A 20,605-nucleotide genomic window follows, 5' to 3' on the forward strand; every position below is an offset into this window, starting at 1 on the left:
CAAAAAGTAGTATCCAAGAAGGAAAAAACAGAAAGCACTTACAGAATTAAAAATTACATAGATTAATATCTGAATTAAGAAATATTTCTGTAATTCTTGTAATGAGTTCCAGTGGGGGGGTTTGAATTAAAGAACAGTTGGGATAGATAATTTAAAGCATTTTACTACCTCTGGACAGAGTATTGTAACAGATATTTTAGTATGCTTAGAGCCAACCAGTCTCAAAGCAAGGTAGGATGCCTTAAAATCTGGCATTAGAAACATCATCCACACTATCCTGATTTCCTTCAAGGACTTTGTTTCAGGTGATAATTCTTGCTTTTTTTTTTTTTTTTTACCCTTAATACTAACTAAAATATTCATGAAGATGCAGCAAACTAATAGCAGGTGTAACCAGCATCAACCTACCACATAAACACCTATGGAACCAATCATACTTCAAGGAACTCATTAGAAAAACATTCAAAATAAGGAGTGGAGGACAAGAATCCAGAGTTCACATCTGTTTTCTAACAATCTGAATTAACGCCCTGCCTCCAGAGCTTGTGGTTCATGCTAATCTTGTTAATTCATTCATACTCTCACAAGGTTTTTCATGTCTTGGATCAACAGAAATTTTTTCATGGGCACTTCTCTTCCCATTCCCTATGGCAACCACCACAAATTCTCCTATTAAATAGTGGCATTATGAAAGTCTTTTAATGCAGTTTTGCAGCTGGAATTATAGAAGCAAGAAGCCAGTACCATACAGTAATAGCTAGCTGTACTGTTGGGGAATCTTGTTGGACAAGATCTGCCATATGATTAACTATGCAGTCAGCAGGATGAAAAAATTCATACACATTCTTGTTCAGTCTCTGCCTAGGAGCATATGCTGGAAGCATGCTTAAAGAAAAATTGCAGTTAAAGATGTGAGGTGTCTGTAATAACAAAGGAACTACTACCATCCTGCTACAGTATTATATTTCCTCCAACAAATGTATTTTAAAAGGAGTCTTAACCTGGGACTTTTACTACATTAGCTGTAAAATAATACATGTACTGTAAATTTTCAGAGGAATGGCAGTGGAGTGATCAGCTTGAGAGTGATCTCTCTCTGGCAAGTCATTCTTTGCTTTGCATTTGTCCATGACCTTGTGGTAATTAAGAGGAAAGGGGAATATGTTGACTAGAAATTGAAAATGGGATTTATTTCCAGCTGTTTCTCTGTTTTATTAGATATCCCCACTTCACAAGTCCCTCATATGGCAAATATTACTTGTATTCTAAGGCTTTGTATATATGGCTGATGCGTTGCCTAATGGAGAAAGGTACACAGATGTTAAGTAACACAGACCCCTGCTTTATTGCTGTTTGTCATGACTCATGTTCAGCAAGGTGCTATTCAACAGATGAATAGCTTCTCAGATATTAGTTGCCTGTTCACAGAATTAAAATGTTGGCCCAGTTTCAAGTAATTATCTCATTTAACTGGTGTGGTTTGCCATACTGATCTGCGAAAGACACTAGCTGAGTAATTCTAATTTGGGAATAATCAAGTACTTCCCCCATGAGCATTATTTTCTAGAATATTATCTGCCATGGACTCACAGATCTATTTCACATTCTTATGTGACTCAAACGGATGGACATAAAGTCACAATAGCAAAGGGATGCTGCTTCTGTAATAGAAAATATAGCACATATTATCAGATCACCATGTGTGCAATACAGGACTGGGAGTCGAGAGTCTATTCCTGAGTCACTAATTTAGCTGAGAATACAGTTAATCCAGCTTTGTTAGAACAAAGTTTTCCTTTCTCTAAAATGGGCAGGCACATCACATACCATATTTCATGAGGCATGGACAGGCTTCATAAAATGCATGAAATCTGTCAAATGAAAGGATCTAACAACTGATTAAAAATACAAAACCAACTACATTGTTCACTAATATTCCATGTGACCCACCCATTCCTTCAGATTTCTGATTCAGTTTCCTCACAGATGATTACTCAGGAAGCTGAAGCCACAGATGCACAACAGCCTGAAGCCATCAGATGCTTACCTAATGCTAGCAAACAGAATCCAGCCTAGTGTGTTGGCACCAAAATGACACAGGAGAGTCAATTCCTGTAGCTGACTCACTGTTGGCTTTAGGCGTAGTACAAAACATTGTTTTGAAGAAGGCTGGATCAGAGTTGTCTGCTCCATGACACATACATTTGTTGACTGCTCCAGGGAGGGTACAATTAGAGACAGAGCTGATCTTGACAGTACCTCATACCATCAGCCATGTGACACATTTTTTTTTAACAGTGTCAAAGACCATCCCTTTGTGACAATAGCAGGAGAACTTCACACTTTTTAATGTCCCTTGCAAATCAAGATAATAAACACTAGTACAACTCGGTATATAAGAGTGGAGAGGGGATTGCACTGGCACAGAACCTGAAGGTATTGTCACATTGAAGGCTGCAGCCCACAAGACCTGTAACACCAGCTGAGGCTGCACCATGAACAACAGAGGCTCAGTGGAGATTGTCAGGGATGTGGTGCTAGAGTCACTACTATCAAAAGTTTTAAATGGCAATGACTACGTCATTCTGGTGAGGACTTTCATCTGTTCACCTAACAGATGCTCTAGTTGCAGAGCAGCTTCTACTTCCCTTAGAAGCAGCCCACAAGCTGCATACCTGCTCTGTGGAAATCAACCTCTGCAAGTAACAAAATTCTGCTGTCACATCTATCCAACTACTGTTTCAACCCAGCAGCTGGAAACTGAGTAAACTGAGTGAAAATAACTGACCTCTTCTAAAAGGATCACGAACCAAGCCTCATTTTACATAAGGTGTTCAACAGCCTCCAAGTAGCAAGAACTTTTGGTCATGAGCAGCTAGCAGATACTAAGCTTGTGATGAGAGCCCAAAGAATATCCATAGTCCCTAATGGACACAAATCTTCTCCCAGGAGCAGGTAGGCAGGACATATGAACCTTGCACTGATTTCATTATCTACCACTGTTAAATCCAGGATAGAAATTATTCTCTTTTATTTCCTCCTCTTCAGCGTAAGACACTTTCCTCTCCCTACAAGGATGGGTTTTCTACCACAGTTTTGTTCTCTGAAGTAAGCTCCACTTAATTTTCTCTGTCTCACTTGAAGTCCCAAGGGACTGCAGTATAGCACACTCCAATTTTTTGCCAAGTGTATGCTCAGCTATATCCTCTGTCAGCCCATGCTGCAGGATTTCATGCCCATTAACAGTATGATCTTTTTCACAAGGCACATATGTCCTCTGCCAACAAATATCCTTTTTTAATTCTGTTCCTTCTCCCTATGCACTCAGTGGGATCACTGTACACTTATTTATTGCTTTTGCCAAGCATTTGACTGGTTCAAGAGATAGAGAAAGACTGTACAAAAAACCCACTCCCAAAATAGTCTTAATTCTTACATTTGCTCTTGCTTTCACCAGACTGCCTGCTGGCAAAAATTCACATCCCTATTTGCTGGTATGCTTTTTTTGGCTGCTGGTATCTTGAGAACATCTCAACAGCTGGATTTTGTGCAAACCTATATTCATATGATCTCATTATATTCTCATATATGGACATTTCAAGATGAATATTCTGAAGAATGCTTTCTCTGATGGTGCCCAGTTACTGACTAATTTTTCAGAAGACAAATGGGTTTGTATCATAGTCTTTCTGCTGCTCTCAAATATTCTGTCTTGCACTGAAAAAATCTACTTTGCAATTTAATGATTTCTGTCACACACCCTAAATTATTTGTACCACATGTTGCTAGTTAAATTGTCTTAATCTGTAGTTTCATTCTGTGTATTTATAAATGCCAAAAGTAATCTTAGGTAATTAACCAAGGTCATCAAAATCCCCAGGACAGGTAGTCCTACTGAAAAACAAAATCCCACTGGGCAGAAGTATTCTTTCTGGCTGCATTCCCCTATAGTGAAGAGCTTCTCTCATTACCCCCGGAGAACGAAACAACCCCTGGAGTATGATACTAGAGAAAATTGTCACTATTTTGTTTAGTTCTCCGTGGGTATCAGACCAGCACCTCACTATGGTCAAACATAACACGATATGTAAAAATAAGCAGCAATTGCCTTGGGAGGGACTGAACTGTTCCAGGAGCTTGAGAGCAATTTAGGAGGAGCCTCAAGGAAATGTGCTGTAAAAAGAGGGTAAGTGACCTCAGCAAAGGTGAGCTGGAATGGAAATTCTATTATTTTTTATAGTGTGTTGAAAACTGATTCAATGAATGTTCATCACTTTTTAACAGTGCGGTACAGAGGACGGCAGAAATCATTCAAAGAAGCATCGAAGAACAGGCTCCCTTTGCAACACAGAGAATGCATTGCGTGATTCTACTTAAGGAAGGACAAAGGCAAAGGACAAACACATTCAGAAAACAGCAGCCAACTATTCATAAGTATTCTTCTTTTGCCTCTCAGTCTCCTCTCTCCAAAGCACAGACAACACACAGATAATCTCTCACTTTAAAAATCACAGCCTACCACATAAGCCTCTCATATTCAAACACAGAATAAAAGAGTGGATGTAGTTACCTGTCACAGTTCCTCTTTAAAGACCCGTTCACAGCAAAATTAAAATTTATGTAATTTTCAGCAGGAATGATCAGATTTATTCTCAAAACAAGAATTCATAAAAATTGCAGTATTACTACATAGTGATTTAAGCCAAACACACAGAAAAACACTGCCACTCTCTCATGGTCAATTTCATTTTTATTTCATAAAAATATTAGCTTACTAGAACCAGCCCTGAGGGCTCAATACATACTGAGGTGGTTGTGCCCTGTTTTGCTCAGTGCTTCAAGGCAGTTATCAGCTAAATTCAAATCACAGAGTCTTTATTACTGAGCTATTTCAGCTTCTAATTGCCCTTACAATCTAACTTGATTTGGAAATCACTGAGGATGATTATACTTCGAACTCCATGACAGCATCTCTACAGGCTCACTTTCAGATATCTTATTTGAATAACTTGATTTTCTGACTACTGGAGAGGTGGTAAAGACTAAGGAAATCTGTTTTAGTTTGCAGGGTTTTATTTTCAACAGTTAGAACACTGTTTATCCTGGACAATGGCCTTTAGGATTAAGTAGGAAACCTTAATCTTTACTTGCAGTAGATTGAAAAAAGGTAACTAAACTTAAATGAATATGAGGAACAATACCAGGAAGGATTAAGTTTCTGAAAACCAGTCTACTGGAGTCAAAGACTGGCACTTACCCAGTCAGCACCCATGAACCCTCAAGACAAACAATTAGCATTTAATTAAGATCCTGCTAAAAATCACACACGTCAGAATACCATTAACGGCGCTATTTTTACACATGATATTACCAAGTCTAACATAGCTCAAAAACCTGCCAAACTGAAAGGAGTTTGATGAGTCCTCAGGAGCTCCTATGATACCGTCCAAACATAAAGCACCACAGACAGTTGCCACCTCCCACAACACTGTCATACTTCATACTGCCCACAAAAGAATGTTTCTGCAATCTTCAAAATGAAAAAATAGTGGAAAAAGCCCTGTAAGCTCACAAGATCTGAAGTTTTATTTCTGTGTTTTCCAGTGTTCCTGCTTTCCCCGCCCTAGAAGAAATCCTACCGGGAAAGAAACATCCAGCACCCCTTCCTCCTCCTTTCTCCCTTCCTTTTCTTGCCCCACTTGCTGTATTTACAGGATCCAAAGCTCTTCAGCACATTCCAGTTGTAGTCTGCATAAATAAATACAAGGGTGAAAAAAAATAACTTTGGGGAGATTGGATCACTGCCAGCCTTCCTGGGTAACTGGACTTTGTGTGGAGCTGGAAGGGTGTTTTTTAAAAGGAGGGAAGCAGAATAGAACAGCTCAAGAATCTTGGCTCAGCCTGGGCATATTTCCTCCTAACTCTGGCTAAACCTCAGCACAAACGGCTGGACGGAGGAGTTGATGTGAAGTCGGGGAGAGAGGCTGCAGGGCTCTCCACCAGGACTACAGCAGAGCTTGGAGAGGCTGAAACCATGCTTTTCCTTTGGGTGCTGGCATTTATTTTAGTTCTGCAGGAGCAAGATCTCTTAGGTAAGTGATTCCGAGCTTGAATGGTCAGAGCCTTTGTGGGGGGTGGGAGGGGGAGGTAAAGAAGTGCTTACGCTATGGGGTTTATATGAAGGTGACACAGGTACAGGTCAAAATTCTGTGGGAATACTGGTTTTAATAGGAAAAACTCCATTTTTGTGCTATTAAAGTCTGTCCTGGAGGCATATCACTTTGGTAGAGATTTTTCACTTTAAGGGACATGCTATCACTATTTTCAGAAATTTAGAACCACATTCAAGTGCTGCAGCCAGTGCCCCGCATCTCCATAATTACTGTTCTGTCGATCTTATTAACATACACAGTAATCCTCCCAGAAATGAGATCAAGGGTGACTAAAGAAAGATTTTCCTTTATTCAAATCCTTCTTTTTAGATTTACTGGTAACAGCACCATGTTATTTTCTCTTCTGCTTTGGATTACTTATTCCTGAGATTTTGAGGCACATAACGCCTTCTGCAAATGCCTTGGGAGTACAAACATAGAACATCTGATAAACTCACATCTGAATTTTATGTCATTAACAACAGATTTGTGCTGGAATAACCTATAATCACAGCATAGCTGACAGTGTGACTGAAAGCTATTCAGTTTGGCTAGTTTGAGAGTTTACAGTCCCTGTGTAACCACAAACCTGGCTTCCCAGCCTGTTTGTATGACGTGTTTTCTGCTAGCTGAGGCCCAGCTTTCTTTTCCCTCTGCTCTTACTTCTCAACACCACAGTGTTTGTATTTCACAGCAGGGTAGTAAGTTTCCATTACAATCAAAACATTTGCTGAAAAAAATGTTAGTCCCTTCTGCCCACAACTCCTAGTCACTTTTCCTTGCCCTGATTCCCTCCCTCCCACCCAACTGCTTGTAATGTTTATCAGTGATGAACTGAAATATCAATACCCCAGCGAGGGCACTCTAACTCCACAAATATTCACTAGCATCTTGTGAGTTTTGCAAGCTTCACAAAAAAATTGTGAAATTTAAGAAGAAAAAATAAAAGGATGGAAGAATGTTTTTTATTCTCCTAAAAAAATGGTTTTAAGCTGAAGTCATTAACAAATACAGATTAAAATCCAGCTAAATAGAACAGTACTTGAATAGTAACCGCAGTGGAGACTAGTACCCAGTATCATGTCAGGTGGTAGCTACTCGGTCAGGGAATCATTTTCAGTCTCAATCATGTGCTTTATGTAAGATGGGCAATTTTGTGTCTGCTATAGCCAGGGGAGTACCCTGGCTGGCTGACAGGCTTAAAACACTCATCCCCACATTCCCTTTGCTACCTTTCAGTCAGGGAATCTAACTTCTGATTTCCTTACAGATCCTCCCTCCCAATGCCCATGGGTTCGTCTTTAAAATGGTTTGGAATTGGCCAAAGTAGAATTTATGTTTCAATTCAGCCATTAATATGACCAATCTCATACTCATAGAGCTCAGCCTTCAAACAGAGCAGGAGGAGAAGCTGGTGCGGGAGCCCTCCTGGATGCAACCATGTGCTCCTGCCTAATGGTCACAGTTTCTAGTTTTTTGCTGTTGTTACTGGGTTAGTTTGTGGGGGGCTCACAAATGTAGCATAAAAGGTAGCCTGGGGCACCAGAGCATTCAATACCTGCCCCATGTAAATGTGTTTCCATCCTCACAAAAACCTCCAGGCAAATTGTTCTGAGGGATGCAGCACCCCAACAGTGAAATCTTTTGCTACATGTTTATGCATGGCAGAGAGGTGACCTGGAGTCCTCAGGTAAACAAGTAACTGGCACGCAGGCTGGCCCTGCTGACATGCTCCATTTAGTTGAGCAAACCAAATACTGAGCATCTACTAAGTAGACAGCAACAGGAGAGCTCCAGTGGAGGCATTGCTGCTCAAAACTCCACACTGGCATGATTTTTTAAACAGAAGTTTCCTTTGGTTTTAACTACAAGTTAAAGTAAACCAAGCATAAGAATGTTTTTCTTCATTCATCTAACGTAATATGACTTCTCAGAATATTTGGATCCTCTGATATACACACATTTGATATCATGCGATATCAAAGCTGAGAAGATCTATAAGCTAGACCACTGTCTAGAAGTCGGAGAGAAAAACAAATCCCTTCAGAACAGCTTACTTTTGCCCAAAATTGACCATTTGCATTCTCACAGAACAGTGTTTCACCTCCAGGAGGTGAAATTACTGCATTGTAGAATTAAATCCACAATAAACATTTATGAGAGATATCCTATCTTAAACCAGACTTGGACTTCCATTTATCTGCTAATAAACTGGTAGTGTTTTAACCTATACCCCAGGTTATAGGTATTTTCTGTCATTATAGAAACCTAACAGCATTATTGTCTCCAATACAAGGATTACAGTCTTTGCAAACACTCATCTCAGAGCTCCAACAAGGAAGGAGAAAATGTTAGTCACAACAAAGTGTACCCAGATGTAGGTGTGTTTCTTAAGACTATGATGCATCTGAAGAGAGGTGTTCTGCACAGACGTGAGCCTTTTTACAGTTTGTATACATCTGTAAAACTCTTGTTATGTTTAGTTAAAAGGAATTAACTAAATTCTGTAGGCTTTGTAACCTCCATGTGTAAAGATTAATATCAAACTCCAAAAAAGTCAGGAGTCTAGAAATTCCTGCTGTTCATCTGCAGGATGCAACTGTATTTATAAATGCAGCTGATCTGCTCTGGTTGAAGCAGTTGTGAGTCTTGGCCATGAACGACAAGATCTAGTATGTATGTAAGTATGCATGTATGTATGTGTGTGTGTGTACCTATATTACTTCCTGAGCTGTTGCAGAACACATGAACTGTCTGCCAGAGGAAAACATATCTTCAAGCAAGTTCTTAGGCTTGTTTAAGTATTAGAAAAATCTTCAAGGACATTCTTTCATTGTACAATCTTATTTCTTTCTACTGTCATGCCTTACTCATATGCAAACTACACAACCACAGAGCTGACTAATAAGTAACAGACTCACCTTACCCACTCCCCATGACTGTAACTCCTATTGCCAAACACGGACCAAAAGCCATGTCCTCATCAGATTGAAAAACTCTTTATCCCCATATACCAGTGGTCAACCTCAAATTGATGGTGGCATCAAATATTCATGTTATCTCACCTCCTCCATTCTCAAACCAGCCTTAAGCTCACTCATTCTACACAATTTACATTCTCTACATGTGCTACAACACAGCTCCGCTTCTTCCTAAAATTGCTCATGCCCTTCTCCACACAGAAGCATGTCCTATACAGCTACTAGCTATAATCCTCCTAACACTGCCTTAGTTTCCAAAACAAATATATACTCACATATAAATAAATACATAATAAAGGGAAACTGTTTGCAGCCCAAAGCATCAAGGCATCCCATTCATGAATTAGAGTAACCTACCTGCAAATTACGCAGCTCATATCAGTCCAGTTCCCTGTGGTCATTTTCCATTGCAGCAACAAGCACAAGAGGATATTCCCTGGCTGCTTGTTCAGAAGACCAGCATGCTGGAAACACATTTCAAGCCAACAGTTCCTTCATAGAAACATTTTATTGTTATGTTGCTTCTTTCGAATGAAAGTATACAAAACTTAAGTCCTTCTTACAATCACAAATATGGTAACACAGCAGCAGCAGAAAAGTGGTTCTTCAAGTAGTAATTTTTCTTCTGGCAAGGACAGCAGGGGCCCCAGATTTTGCTGTGTCTGAAAAAAAGAGTGCGCGCTGGCAGCACAAACTAACCCTGGCCTTGTACAGACATCCTTGGACTCCACTGCTGGGTAAGCAAGAGCTGAAGCTCCCTTGTGAAAGAAATGACATGGATCACAATAGCAGAAACTTCCTCCAAACAATGTAGTTTTACACAAAAATACATGGCAGCCATCTCCTAATCAGGAATTTCTATCAAATCCCATTTCTGATTTTATGTATTTCACAAGCACAAGTGAGGCATGACAGGACCAGAACACATCACAACATGGCATCTCAGATGCAGGTTGATGGGACAGACAAGTTAGAGAAGTGAGAACTGGTATGCTGATACCTGACCCACGTTCACTAATGCAATACATCCTACAATGCATGAGATGCCCTCTTCGGTGCTCTTTCAGGGAAAGAAGAATTAAAATAAGTTCAGTCTTAACTGATCTAGGATCTGAAATACTATTCATAGCAGCATATGATAAGCAGAGTATAAACCAGGTCTGCAAGTTTGGAACTTGACTTTCTGATATGGTTATTTAGTTTCTAAAATAAATATTAAAATTAATTAATTTCATGGAAGAACCTTATTTCAGGGTGTTTCCATTATCAGATAAATGCTCATGAATCTTGGATACCAGAGGAATCCTTTGGTTTTTGTTCCATATCTGAAATCTTTCCAAGGCTTCACTGGCATTCAGGTAGCAGTTGAAGTATACAGTGAATGTATAGATTACAGATTAATCCCTAATCAGACATTTAAAACTTTCAATGTACCTTCTTGAAATTATTTTTAAAAACCCCAAACCAATCCTCCCCTACACCCCAAGTTCCTGAAGAGCTTTCTACTGTCAATTCCCATCTATTATACAAAGCCTACCTTCCATCTCTCACTTTGGATATTCCGCATTTGCCCTGTATGGAATCTACAATGTTGTTCTGCCATAAAATCTAGAGCCTAATAAAGGTGTATGTATTTATATATATTTACATGCCTGTGTGCATATATATATATATATATTTGCATGTATATATAAGCAAACCTCTGCCGTTGCCTCCAGTGTAAAGCATAGTAACCTATGACAGTATATAAGAAGCTAAGAAATGTTACATATTAATTATAATTCCTGTAGTCTTTATTGCAGTCACTGAAGGCAAGAATTCCCTTATCTTTAACCAACTAGAATCTTGAAAGAGGTTCAGAGCTGCCTAAATCACAGCTAAGCATTAGGCAGTGTTTTATGAATTACAGCCTGGAAGATGCTCTGTGTCCAGTTAAAGATATGTTCTTGAGCATGTAAGAATTTGAAGACAATCTGCACATTAAAAAACATTTCCAATACAACATGGACTAACAAGAAAAATTGATATGGATTAAGTTATATATAATACAGTTTAAAATTAATTTGGGCACACTGGTGATAATGAAACCAGTAGCGGTACAGAAAGTTATTCCAATACTTCCATATTTAAGGATGCCAATGTAATTAAGCATTGACATAACTGGAAACTAAGTTGGATGCCTTTAAGAACTGCCCACAAAATTAAATATAACCAAAAGTCTTGGCTTAACATGGTCTTAGGTCTGAAAACTCTAATACTGATAGTATTAGTTATCAGTTCAGGTTCAAAGCAACTGAACCTTTCCTGTATTCAGCTGCAAGTTAACTTCACCAACCACTTTTGTAAACCATGTAATTTCTTGAGCTAACACTTCAAAGTTATATACACATGTTAAAGTGGAGTCCAACACTTGTATTTAGAGAAGGAATAATTTAAGCAAGGATCAGAAAATCCCTTCAGAGGTCTGTTGAATTCTTCTCAAATTGGTTAGGGGGGGGGTTCACCATTTGAACCTGATACTTAAGTTCATGACCTTTTTCCTATTAGAACACAAATCCATTAGTACCCCTCCTTCATTTTCTTATTGAAAGCTATTTGGCCATCTTATGCTATATGCTCCAGGTATAAAATGACACTGCTAAATCTAAGGCAATGCAAACAAGAACACACAGCAAAGGAGTTTTATTGAAGAGTTACACATGTTCTCTTTTATTCCCTTTGGTCTTTCACATTATTTTGGGCTTTCTTATTTGCCATCTGGTTCCTGTTTTAATCTTGCTTGTCTTTCACTTGGCTTCTGGCCTGCTTTGTTTTACCCCTCCCTCCCTACTGAGCACAACATGAAATCTCTGTTAACTTTCAAAATCACACTGATCATGGAATGATGCAGAAGGAATTCTATAGACTATTCTATAGTCTATATATAGACTATTCTATTTTATAGACTATAGACTATTCCCTATTTTATAGACAATAGGGAATATTATGGTGACTCAGCTTGACCTTCTCCATAACAGGGTTGGGTTCTTTGGTCTGTGTAACTTCTGTATCTATCTGCCTGTAACTTCAGTTTGACCAGCAATACATCTTTAGGAAGGTTACTTATAAAGACCTACCAGATCTGTGTGATCATATACTTCAGTTCTGTCAATCTTGGTAACAGTGCCAAATGACAGCGAAGAGACAGTTGCTTGGGTTTACCTTGATGCTTAACATTAGCATCTACCTGGATGATCAAAATGAACCATTTAACAGCATCTGGATAGACAGAATCCTGAGGGTCCTAGAAACAGAATTCTTCGGGGAGTGTGTAGAAGCAGCATCTTGGGGGACTGGGGAATATATCAAATGTACAGGGGGCAGAGGAGCTTAACAAAGGTATTCTAAAAGCCTTTGCTCTGTTTGCTAAGCTTGTTTTAGCTCTTACTTCATTGCTCTTTCTATCCCCTGCTATAATATCAAGTTTTCTACAGTCAGGCTGACAATGATACACAGATCATCATCATATTCTTCATCATGCTGCTTTAATAGAAGAGTATGCTTAATGTTTTAAACATACACTTATTAGCAACCAACACAGATAGTCTTCATTTTCCTGCTCCATCTGCTGGTGTCTGTATCACAAGCCAGGTGGTTACAGTTGCCCTGTGCTTATGGGCACAATCAACGTGTCATGGATGACTTAATCAGAGGAAAAAAAGGCATGGGTTGTTTTCTTATCTTGAACAAAGGTAAGATTCTTGATGAAAAATAACCACCTATATATCAAATAGAACGGACTTCAAGAATTGAACTAAGCATCTCATTTGCAGGAAGCATCAGGTGGGAATTTGCTGATGAGAAATTAACTGAAAGATAATGTTCTCTCTGCTATATTGAAACATTACAACAAATATCTGCCTGAAGTAATCCATTAGGTTTCAAATGAGATATTTAAGACATTGAAATATGCCTCCTACACACTTGCTTAAGCTGTCAGAAGTCGCACATTTTAAATATGTAATTTATACAGCATACAAACAACAGTTTACTTTTAAAAGCTGTTAGCTTTAAATTTTACTATCTCAGTTTTCTGCATTTATGCATGTGCTTTGACACATAGGCAAGTAAAAATTCTCATTTGCATTTTAAAAATATTTCTTCAGCAACAAGACAGCAAATACATGGAAGTATCCTAAAAGGCCATTAGTCTTCTGCTTACATGGTTTGCAGCCTTCAATTCTGCACTTCCTTTACAAGGTGACTGCTGTTATTACATGAGGCAGAGATGCTACTGGAGAAGGTCAGTGCCATGCCGAAGGCAGACTGTGTCATTTTCCTTCACCAGCTGCAATACAGATATGGGCATCACTCATAAGCAACATGTGATTCTCCTTGAGCACATGGAAATTATTGCTTCAGCAGAATTGTCTGACCACTGTGACCCAGATACATGCCATATTTACAAGGGACCGGATGTGTCCTGTGAACAGCCCATTCCAGAGATAAAGGCTGTGGGTTAAGAGCTAAAGCCAGACAACAAAATAACAATCAGGGGTTTTGACAGCCAAAGCCTCAAGCCAAGGCTCAGAAAACAGACGAAAACTATATTGATCAAAGCACTGGCTGCCCAGACAGCAGCAGCAATCACCCACCCCAATTACTCTATCATGGTGGTGAAGGGGCAATTGTAAGTGCAAGAGCACCTCTGCTCCAGTGTGACAGTCACTACCCAGACACAGACATGCAGGCCTTGGCTGAGAGGGTTTCTGCTGTGTCAGCCCTGAGCCAACTCCATACTGTGATGTCTGGCAACTTGATACGCTTTGGTTTCTACCCACTTACACTCTCTAACAACAGCTCTTACGTGCTTTGTGACATACTCTGGCTTGGACTATTTGTCAGATTTTTTATATACTGCACTAGTCCTGTGGTTCTGGGTAGCACCTTACAGTTCTATCAAACTAGGACAAGACACTTCCTCTCCTTCGGTAACTGCATTACAGTTTATAACACAGCAATGTGCTCTGAGTGCCAGAAAGCTGTCTGTCTCTGTGTCAGAAGAAAGGAACCAGCCACCCCAAGCAACCAAACACTACTGAGTCCTGCATTTCACAGCAACCCCTTTACCTAGTTCTCCAGGCATGCATGTGCACACAAAGCTGTGCAGTGTTTTGCTAACCTCACAGTGAGATGCAACAACCTTACACTGGCTATGCATACCTATCATGGCACCCCCTGCTTTGAACAAATGACACAGTCATCCATCATAATCTAATCTCCCCATCTATGTACACCTGCCTAGAGTAGCAGTCAGCACAATGCTGAGGTTTGTGCTGAACAGAATTCTCTTCCACACAGAAGGGCTAAGCTAAAAGAAAGATTAAAGTGGCATTTTGGGTAAGACTTACGTAATTTCTGCTTCAAAAAGTCACTTTGCAGCTCTGAGGTCCTGTATTGAGAAAAAGGTGAAAGGAGCCCCTGCACAGGGCCAAAGGCATGCCCACCAGGCCTTCAGGCAGTTCGGAAAGGCCAGACAGTCACTGGGTCAGTCCCATCTGGGCAGGACAGACAGCTACTTCCGCTTCCCCTACAGCAAAGCTCTGGGCTTTCTTTAATGGATCGCCATGATATAAGATGCATGATCAGAAAAAGAGAAGTGGCCAACGCTAACTTGAGCTAGCCTTCTTGCATTTCCATTTCTAGGGAACATACAAAACTAAACAAGCCTGGCATTAACTACAGCTGGCTAAAAGCTCCTTTAACAACTGCATACCACTGGTGATGGCCTTCAACCAAACTTTCCATCCAACCTTGTGATCAGTCATTTACAGCTAGGTTAATACAGTGAAAAATAACCTCCTGCGGGATTCTTTAATTCTTCCATTTGCTCTTACTCTACCTAATGACTTCTGTTGCCTCTTTTCACAGTTCATTTGTAGTTAGATCTGGGAGTGTTTCCAGCAGTCAACAACTGATCCACAGTTATGTCATCCCCATTCCTTCTGCTAGCCCTCAGTTCTCTCTCTAACATAATGGCTGGCAATTCAGCGTACAGCTGAATTGCGTCATCAGGCTTGATGCAGAAAGCTAGAGCTGGAAATATTGGAAAGGTCGAAATTTTATTATTCTCTTACAGTTAAGTGGAGCTTCCCTTGCTATTGTGCTATTATTAGGAAAGCCAAGGTTTGTAGACAAAGACTGGCGACTGCTTTGTAACCTCTATTTTTAACATAGAATTTCAGTATCTCCATATTGTTCCACCCATGACTGAAAAACCACGTAGATAAGCAAAAATTTTGAGAAGTATCATGGTTCACTTGGCCACTAAGTTACAAGGTAACAACACTCCCCAAACACTAACAGCAGCAACAAAGGGGAAAAGAAAAGGCAACTGCAAAGCAGCTAGTGTTTAAGTATCTGCCATATTGCTGCAATCTTCTGTAAACAGGTAAATTATTTGGGATTCTGCCCTAACAGCACCACCTCCTGGTGGGTGAATGCACCAAAAAACTCCAAATTAGAATCTCATCACAAATAAACAACAAAAAAATTCTCTCTTAAGCTCCACCAAACCAATTTCTAAACAGTGCCCAGTATCACAGATAAAATTTTAATCCTCTCCTCCTCCCCACCCTCTGCCGACAATTTCAAGGATACCATTCCAACTCAGAGTAAATCCCTCATCCCATCAAACTGCAATGGCTACAATCCTTACTGACATGTTTGCCATCATCTGATACCTACACTCCAGAAATCTTGGCACAGACTTGCGATGAAGCATGGCAGCAGTTCTAAATCACTGTTCTTGCACAACAGTACTGGACAGAACTAGTTGCTCTTACATTTCTTACTGTTACTACACAAGCTCACAGCTTCCTTTTTGTTACAAATGACAACAGAATGAGTTACTGCTCCTTTCTCATTATCATAGCTTCTTCAGGCCTCAAACAAGAATAAGACCTAACTTTACATGGCACAAGATATGTTATCACTTACAGTGGGGTTTAAAATACTCTGCTACAGTTATCTGCACACTTACTAAAATCTACATGTTACTGAAACACAAGTTATGAAAAGGAAACTGGGTCCATTAAAGCATGGACAACAGCAGGTACTGACTTTTCACGGAGCCAGCAGAAGGAAACATTCAAAGAGCAAGAGCTCATGAGTACTGAGAGGTAAAAACAGGTAACTTAAGAGATAAGTGACTTTGTATGTAGCACCATGTATGAGTGACTTGGTCAGCAAATGGCATCAGCTGAACACACTTTCATTGTTTCTCTTCCCACTGCAAAATCAGTGTTATGGACAAGTTCCTGGCACAGTGGAACCACCAGCTTGGATTCATCTGGGGCATAATTGGACAAACGTAGCTACTCTTCAAAGCTGTACCATACCAGCTGCTTCTGAAGAAAGTCTAAGAGGAACTGATGTGTAGGGCTGATGTTCCCAATGCTTAGTTTTATACTTGTAGACAAGAGTTACAGTCTGTAAACTTACCCTACACAAATAGGAAAAAATAGATTGTATAAAACAAACATACACACAAAACAAAACAAAATACCCCTGTCAAGAGAAAACACCTTGTTCCAACCAACCATGACAACATGTACAGGCAAAGGGACATTCACAGCACTGGGGTACAGCAGTAGTCACTGGGAGAGAGGTTCCATTTCTACCTGGGACTGCTATATTAGTTTCATAAGCAATGCTGTTTAGCATGCTAAATACCACTTCAGAAGTCAGAAAGGTAAGGAGTGCTATTAAAAAGCTCCTGCTAATTAAATGTGACCATTTTTCCAGCTGCTGCAGACCCTGTCAGTGTATTACCTGGAAGTCTGGGAAGAGGAAGCTGGTGTAACGAACATGATATGATCCACAAACGCTTAGACATTATTGAAGAGGTAAGAGCTACTGTGCTGGCTCCTGGACCTTACCAGATCACTGCCCCATCCTTTTGGCCAAATTAAAGAAGAATAATGCTTCTAGATACTGTCCCTTCTTGAGTTTGGTCTATTCAAGGTCTGACTTTTTTTCAGATGTCATGCTTTGTAACTATCCGTAAAGCCATTATTACCAGAAACATATACTGATGAATTCCAAACAACTGATGAACCAATCACTATTATATATCAGCTTTTTCTAAAATGTTTATAACCGTGTCATTAATATAACAATCTCAGAACTGATACTTGTGAAGTTTCACATCTGCTTATAGCTAGATGTGAATTCTGCAGGTGACTCCAAGATTGACAGAGGAGTTTCTGCTTGCTCCTGCAGACTCTCAAGAGCTAAATGAACTATATGACTGGGATTCTAGGAAAGCTGCAAAGTTCTAAATTTTTTCCCTTGGTGCCTTAAGTACTCACAAGCTACATGTCCAGTGCTAACTATTCCCAGCTGGGTAGCTGCCAAACTGCATGCTGGTGCTTCTCAAATGGAATGGTTACTTCTCTCCTCCTCTAGTCCCAGCCCTCTTCTTTCCAGCCCATCAGCTCCTCTCATCTTCCCTGCAGATTTTCTTGGATATGATGAAGATGTGAGAGAGAACTAAAAACAAATGAATGCAAAGCTCCCTCTAAAAAGTCAAATTATGGGTGATTCTTTATAAAGAGGTGCTGTAATTTAACTCTTGCAAAACAAAATTTTAATACTTCATGCCGCTAGAGGCCAGCATAACACAAGAAATATTTGAACGTGCACTATAAATTAAATTAGCTGTTAGCATTATGGGACATTAGATTTGCACTTCCACTAACACATTTGGTACAATTCCTTCCACTGACCCTTTGACCACCCCCTTTCTCCATTTGTTTCCCTTGTTTTCATTAGAAGGTAATAAAAACAGTGGAGCATCTAGAATCAGAAGTCAAATCGCTCCTCAACATCATCAGTGAGACAACACTGAATATCCCCATTGCTCCAGGAACCTCATTTACAGACATTTTTGATGGTAAGTATCTAGTGGGATATAACCTAAGCTGAAAACAGTGTTTCAGTGTTACCAAAGACATAATCTTTTCTCCCCCCAAGATGGGAAGTAATTCCTTCATTCAATTCAGTGCAGCTAAGGCCTCACCTGAAATACAGGGTCCAGTTTTGAACACCAGGTTTCAACAACCACTAAAGAGGCAGGGGGGAAGTAAAGGGGGAAAAAGCCCCCAAACACGGAAAAACCCAGCCAAGGAGTTTGATACATGAGCTACACCCAAAGGTTGTTAAATTGGGGATATTTAGGCTGAAGAGTATAGTGTCCCACCAGAACGGGTAAGGCTACCACAAAGTTGAAAGCCGTGTTTTCTTCCCTACTGCAAAAGTGAACAAGAAATAACACATCAAGAAAGACTCAAGCAGAATATCATGCAAAGTTTCTTACAAGGCCAGTGAACTAAAGAAATAATAGCGTAAAACTGTAGAACAGCAGAACGGACCACACAATCTCGAGGTCTTTCAGTTTTAAGATCCTGCGATTCTTTGGTTTCATGTGTGATAAATGAAACAAAGGAAGGTAACAAAATACAAGAAAAGTTATTACAAGTATTACCATTTTGATATCTTAAATTCAATTTTGACATGCAAGCCTCTCACACAAAACATGCTCCTGGATAAATTTTTCTGGAAAAAATTAAACCACAACAGAAATTACTTGGATGAAATCACCTGTTCTACAGAGCTTCTTAGAACACTCTGTCCCCTTCATTCTCTACATCAATAGTGTATTTAAAAAGGTGAGAGACACTCCTGGTGCAAAATAAACTTCTTGTGGAAAGGCATTCACAGACATGGTTATGAAGTCAGTTATGTCAGTGTTGGGTTTTTGGTTTGTTTGTTAAAGATAGCTGTACATGGATACATACACACGTGCATACTGTAGTACACTTACATGATAGAAGGTGGGCTTGAAGTAGACAACAGTAGAGTTTATTCTGGCTTTTAGTTCTTGCACTTGGCTGTATGGATCTGGTCACCGTGACTGGTATGTCCTCACCAACCTTGTTATTCATTAAAATTTCCAGTTTTCTGTGAGGGGCTGTTAATAGGCAATTAAGTTACTCTCCTGCAACAACAACTTTTTTTTCAAAAAGTATTCCAATAAAGCGTTATAGTGAATTTAAAATGAAAATCCTAAGTCAACATCAGCATATCAGTAGCACATCTATAGTAAATACTACTCAGATGGAGCTTGCAACAACTGCCAAATGGCTTAAGAATTACAGATAGGACTTGCCTTCTGTGATGTGGTCAATCAAAATGACAATTCCCCACTTCAAAGTAGCAGGATTCATGTTTTAAAATTATGTTTATCCACAAAGATTGATCCTGATCTTATAACCAAAAATAATTACATCATCTCTTCTCTATACAGATACCAGCTGAGCGCTGCAAAGACAGAAGACAGCTGAATGTAATGCTATGGTTGTCATATCAGTTGCACTTTTGTTCATTAAATAAGCTTGTATTTCCGGAATTTGAGCAGGGTCGAATAATCCTCAGCTGTAGTTTGCCTTCTACATTCCTGTGCTTTATAATAAACACACATTTGCTTTTAGATGCTATTTCAAATCTTTTAAATCTTTCAGCAGCCCTACTTTATCAAAACTGAATTTCAAATACAGCATTCTCAGTAAGAAAACAAGATCAAGTGAGGTCTGGAAGAAAAGCACAGCTAACAAACTTCCCTTAATTCAAAAAACCTCCTTCTTCCCTGACAAAGAAGTGAACTCTTGTCATCAGTGTAAATCAGTGAAGATACACTTCCAGCTGCAATTTCCTCTCAAGAAGGAAAATCTTAGACTGTCTGACCAAAATGGGTGTATGGAGTGGTCCATCTTTGGACGCAGTCACATTGCTGCCATCGACTGAAACAGGAGTCCAATATGCACGTCCTAGTCAGAATTTGTAATCTGGACCCACAGCCACCTTATTCTGTAATCTTAACACTCTTCTTTGCTGTAGTGACAACGCAACCCAGAATTAATTCCAGCATCCACCCCCATGTCACCTCCATTTTCTTCCATGACAAACAGCGACCTAACTTCTTCTAGGAAAAAGGACCTGCCTGACCTTTCCAGAACGGAGAGAAAGCATGCATATGCATGTGAAATAAGAGAAGTTTGCACATTCTTGATTAATAAGCAGTCTGTTTTACTGACCCAGCTCCAAATCTCTTCCCCCCCCTCCCTGCTCTTCTTTTTTCCTTCACATTTCTATTTTGATAACAAACTGAAGATATGTCATCCATGCTAGTAGAAAATAAAAATTCAGAGTTCCGAGAGTCAGAGAAATTAAAACATGCAAAATTAAAATACTGAGCAATAACTACAGATTACATATATCATGTACAGGCAATTGCTCAACAGCACACAAGGCCCAAACTCTTGTCAACACAACAATTTCTGAATAATTCTGTGGATAAAACCAAAGAACTTTCATGGAAAAACTAAGGTACTGAGTCACCACTCACATGTAAATCAATATGAACATCAAAAA

At 39.5% G+C, this 20,605-nt stretch overlaps 1 protein-coding gene across 1 annotated transcript; it reads left to right on the forward strand.

Annotated features, from left to right (window-relative positions):
- The first annotated feature begins 5,831 nt into the window (after nt 1-5,831).
- PLAC9 (placenta associated 9) lies at nt 5,832-19,664 on the forward strand. Its single transcript, XM_074907124.1, has 4 exons — nt 5,832-6,092; nt 16,919-17,019; nt 17,948-18,068; nt 19,482-19,664. Exons 1-4 carry the CDS (start codon nt 6,035-6,037, stop codon nt 19,490-19,492), a joined length of 291 nt encoding a protein of 96 aa, XP_074763225.1. The 5' UTR covers nt 5,832-6,034; the 3' UTR covers nt 19,493-19,664.
- Nucleotides 19,665-20,605: the final 941 nt, after the last annotated feature.

The sequence above is a fragment of the Athene noctua genome, chromosome 5 (genome assembly GCF_965140245.1).
Source record: "Athene noctua chromosome 5, bAthNoc1.hap1.1, whole genome shotgun sequence".
In the NCBI taxonomy this organism is placed as follows: domain Eukaryota; kingdom Metazoa; phylum Chordata; class Aves; order Strigiformes; family Strigidae; genus Athene; species Athene noctua.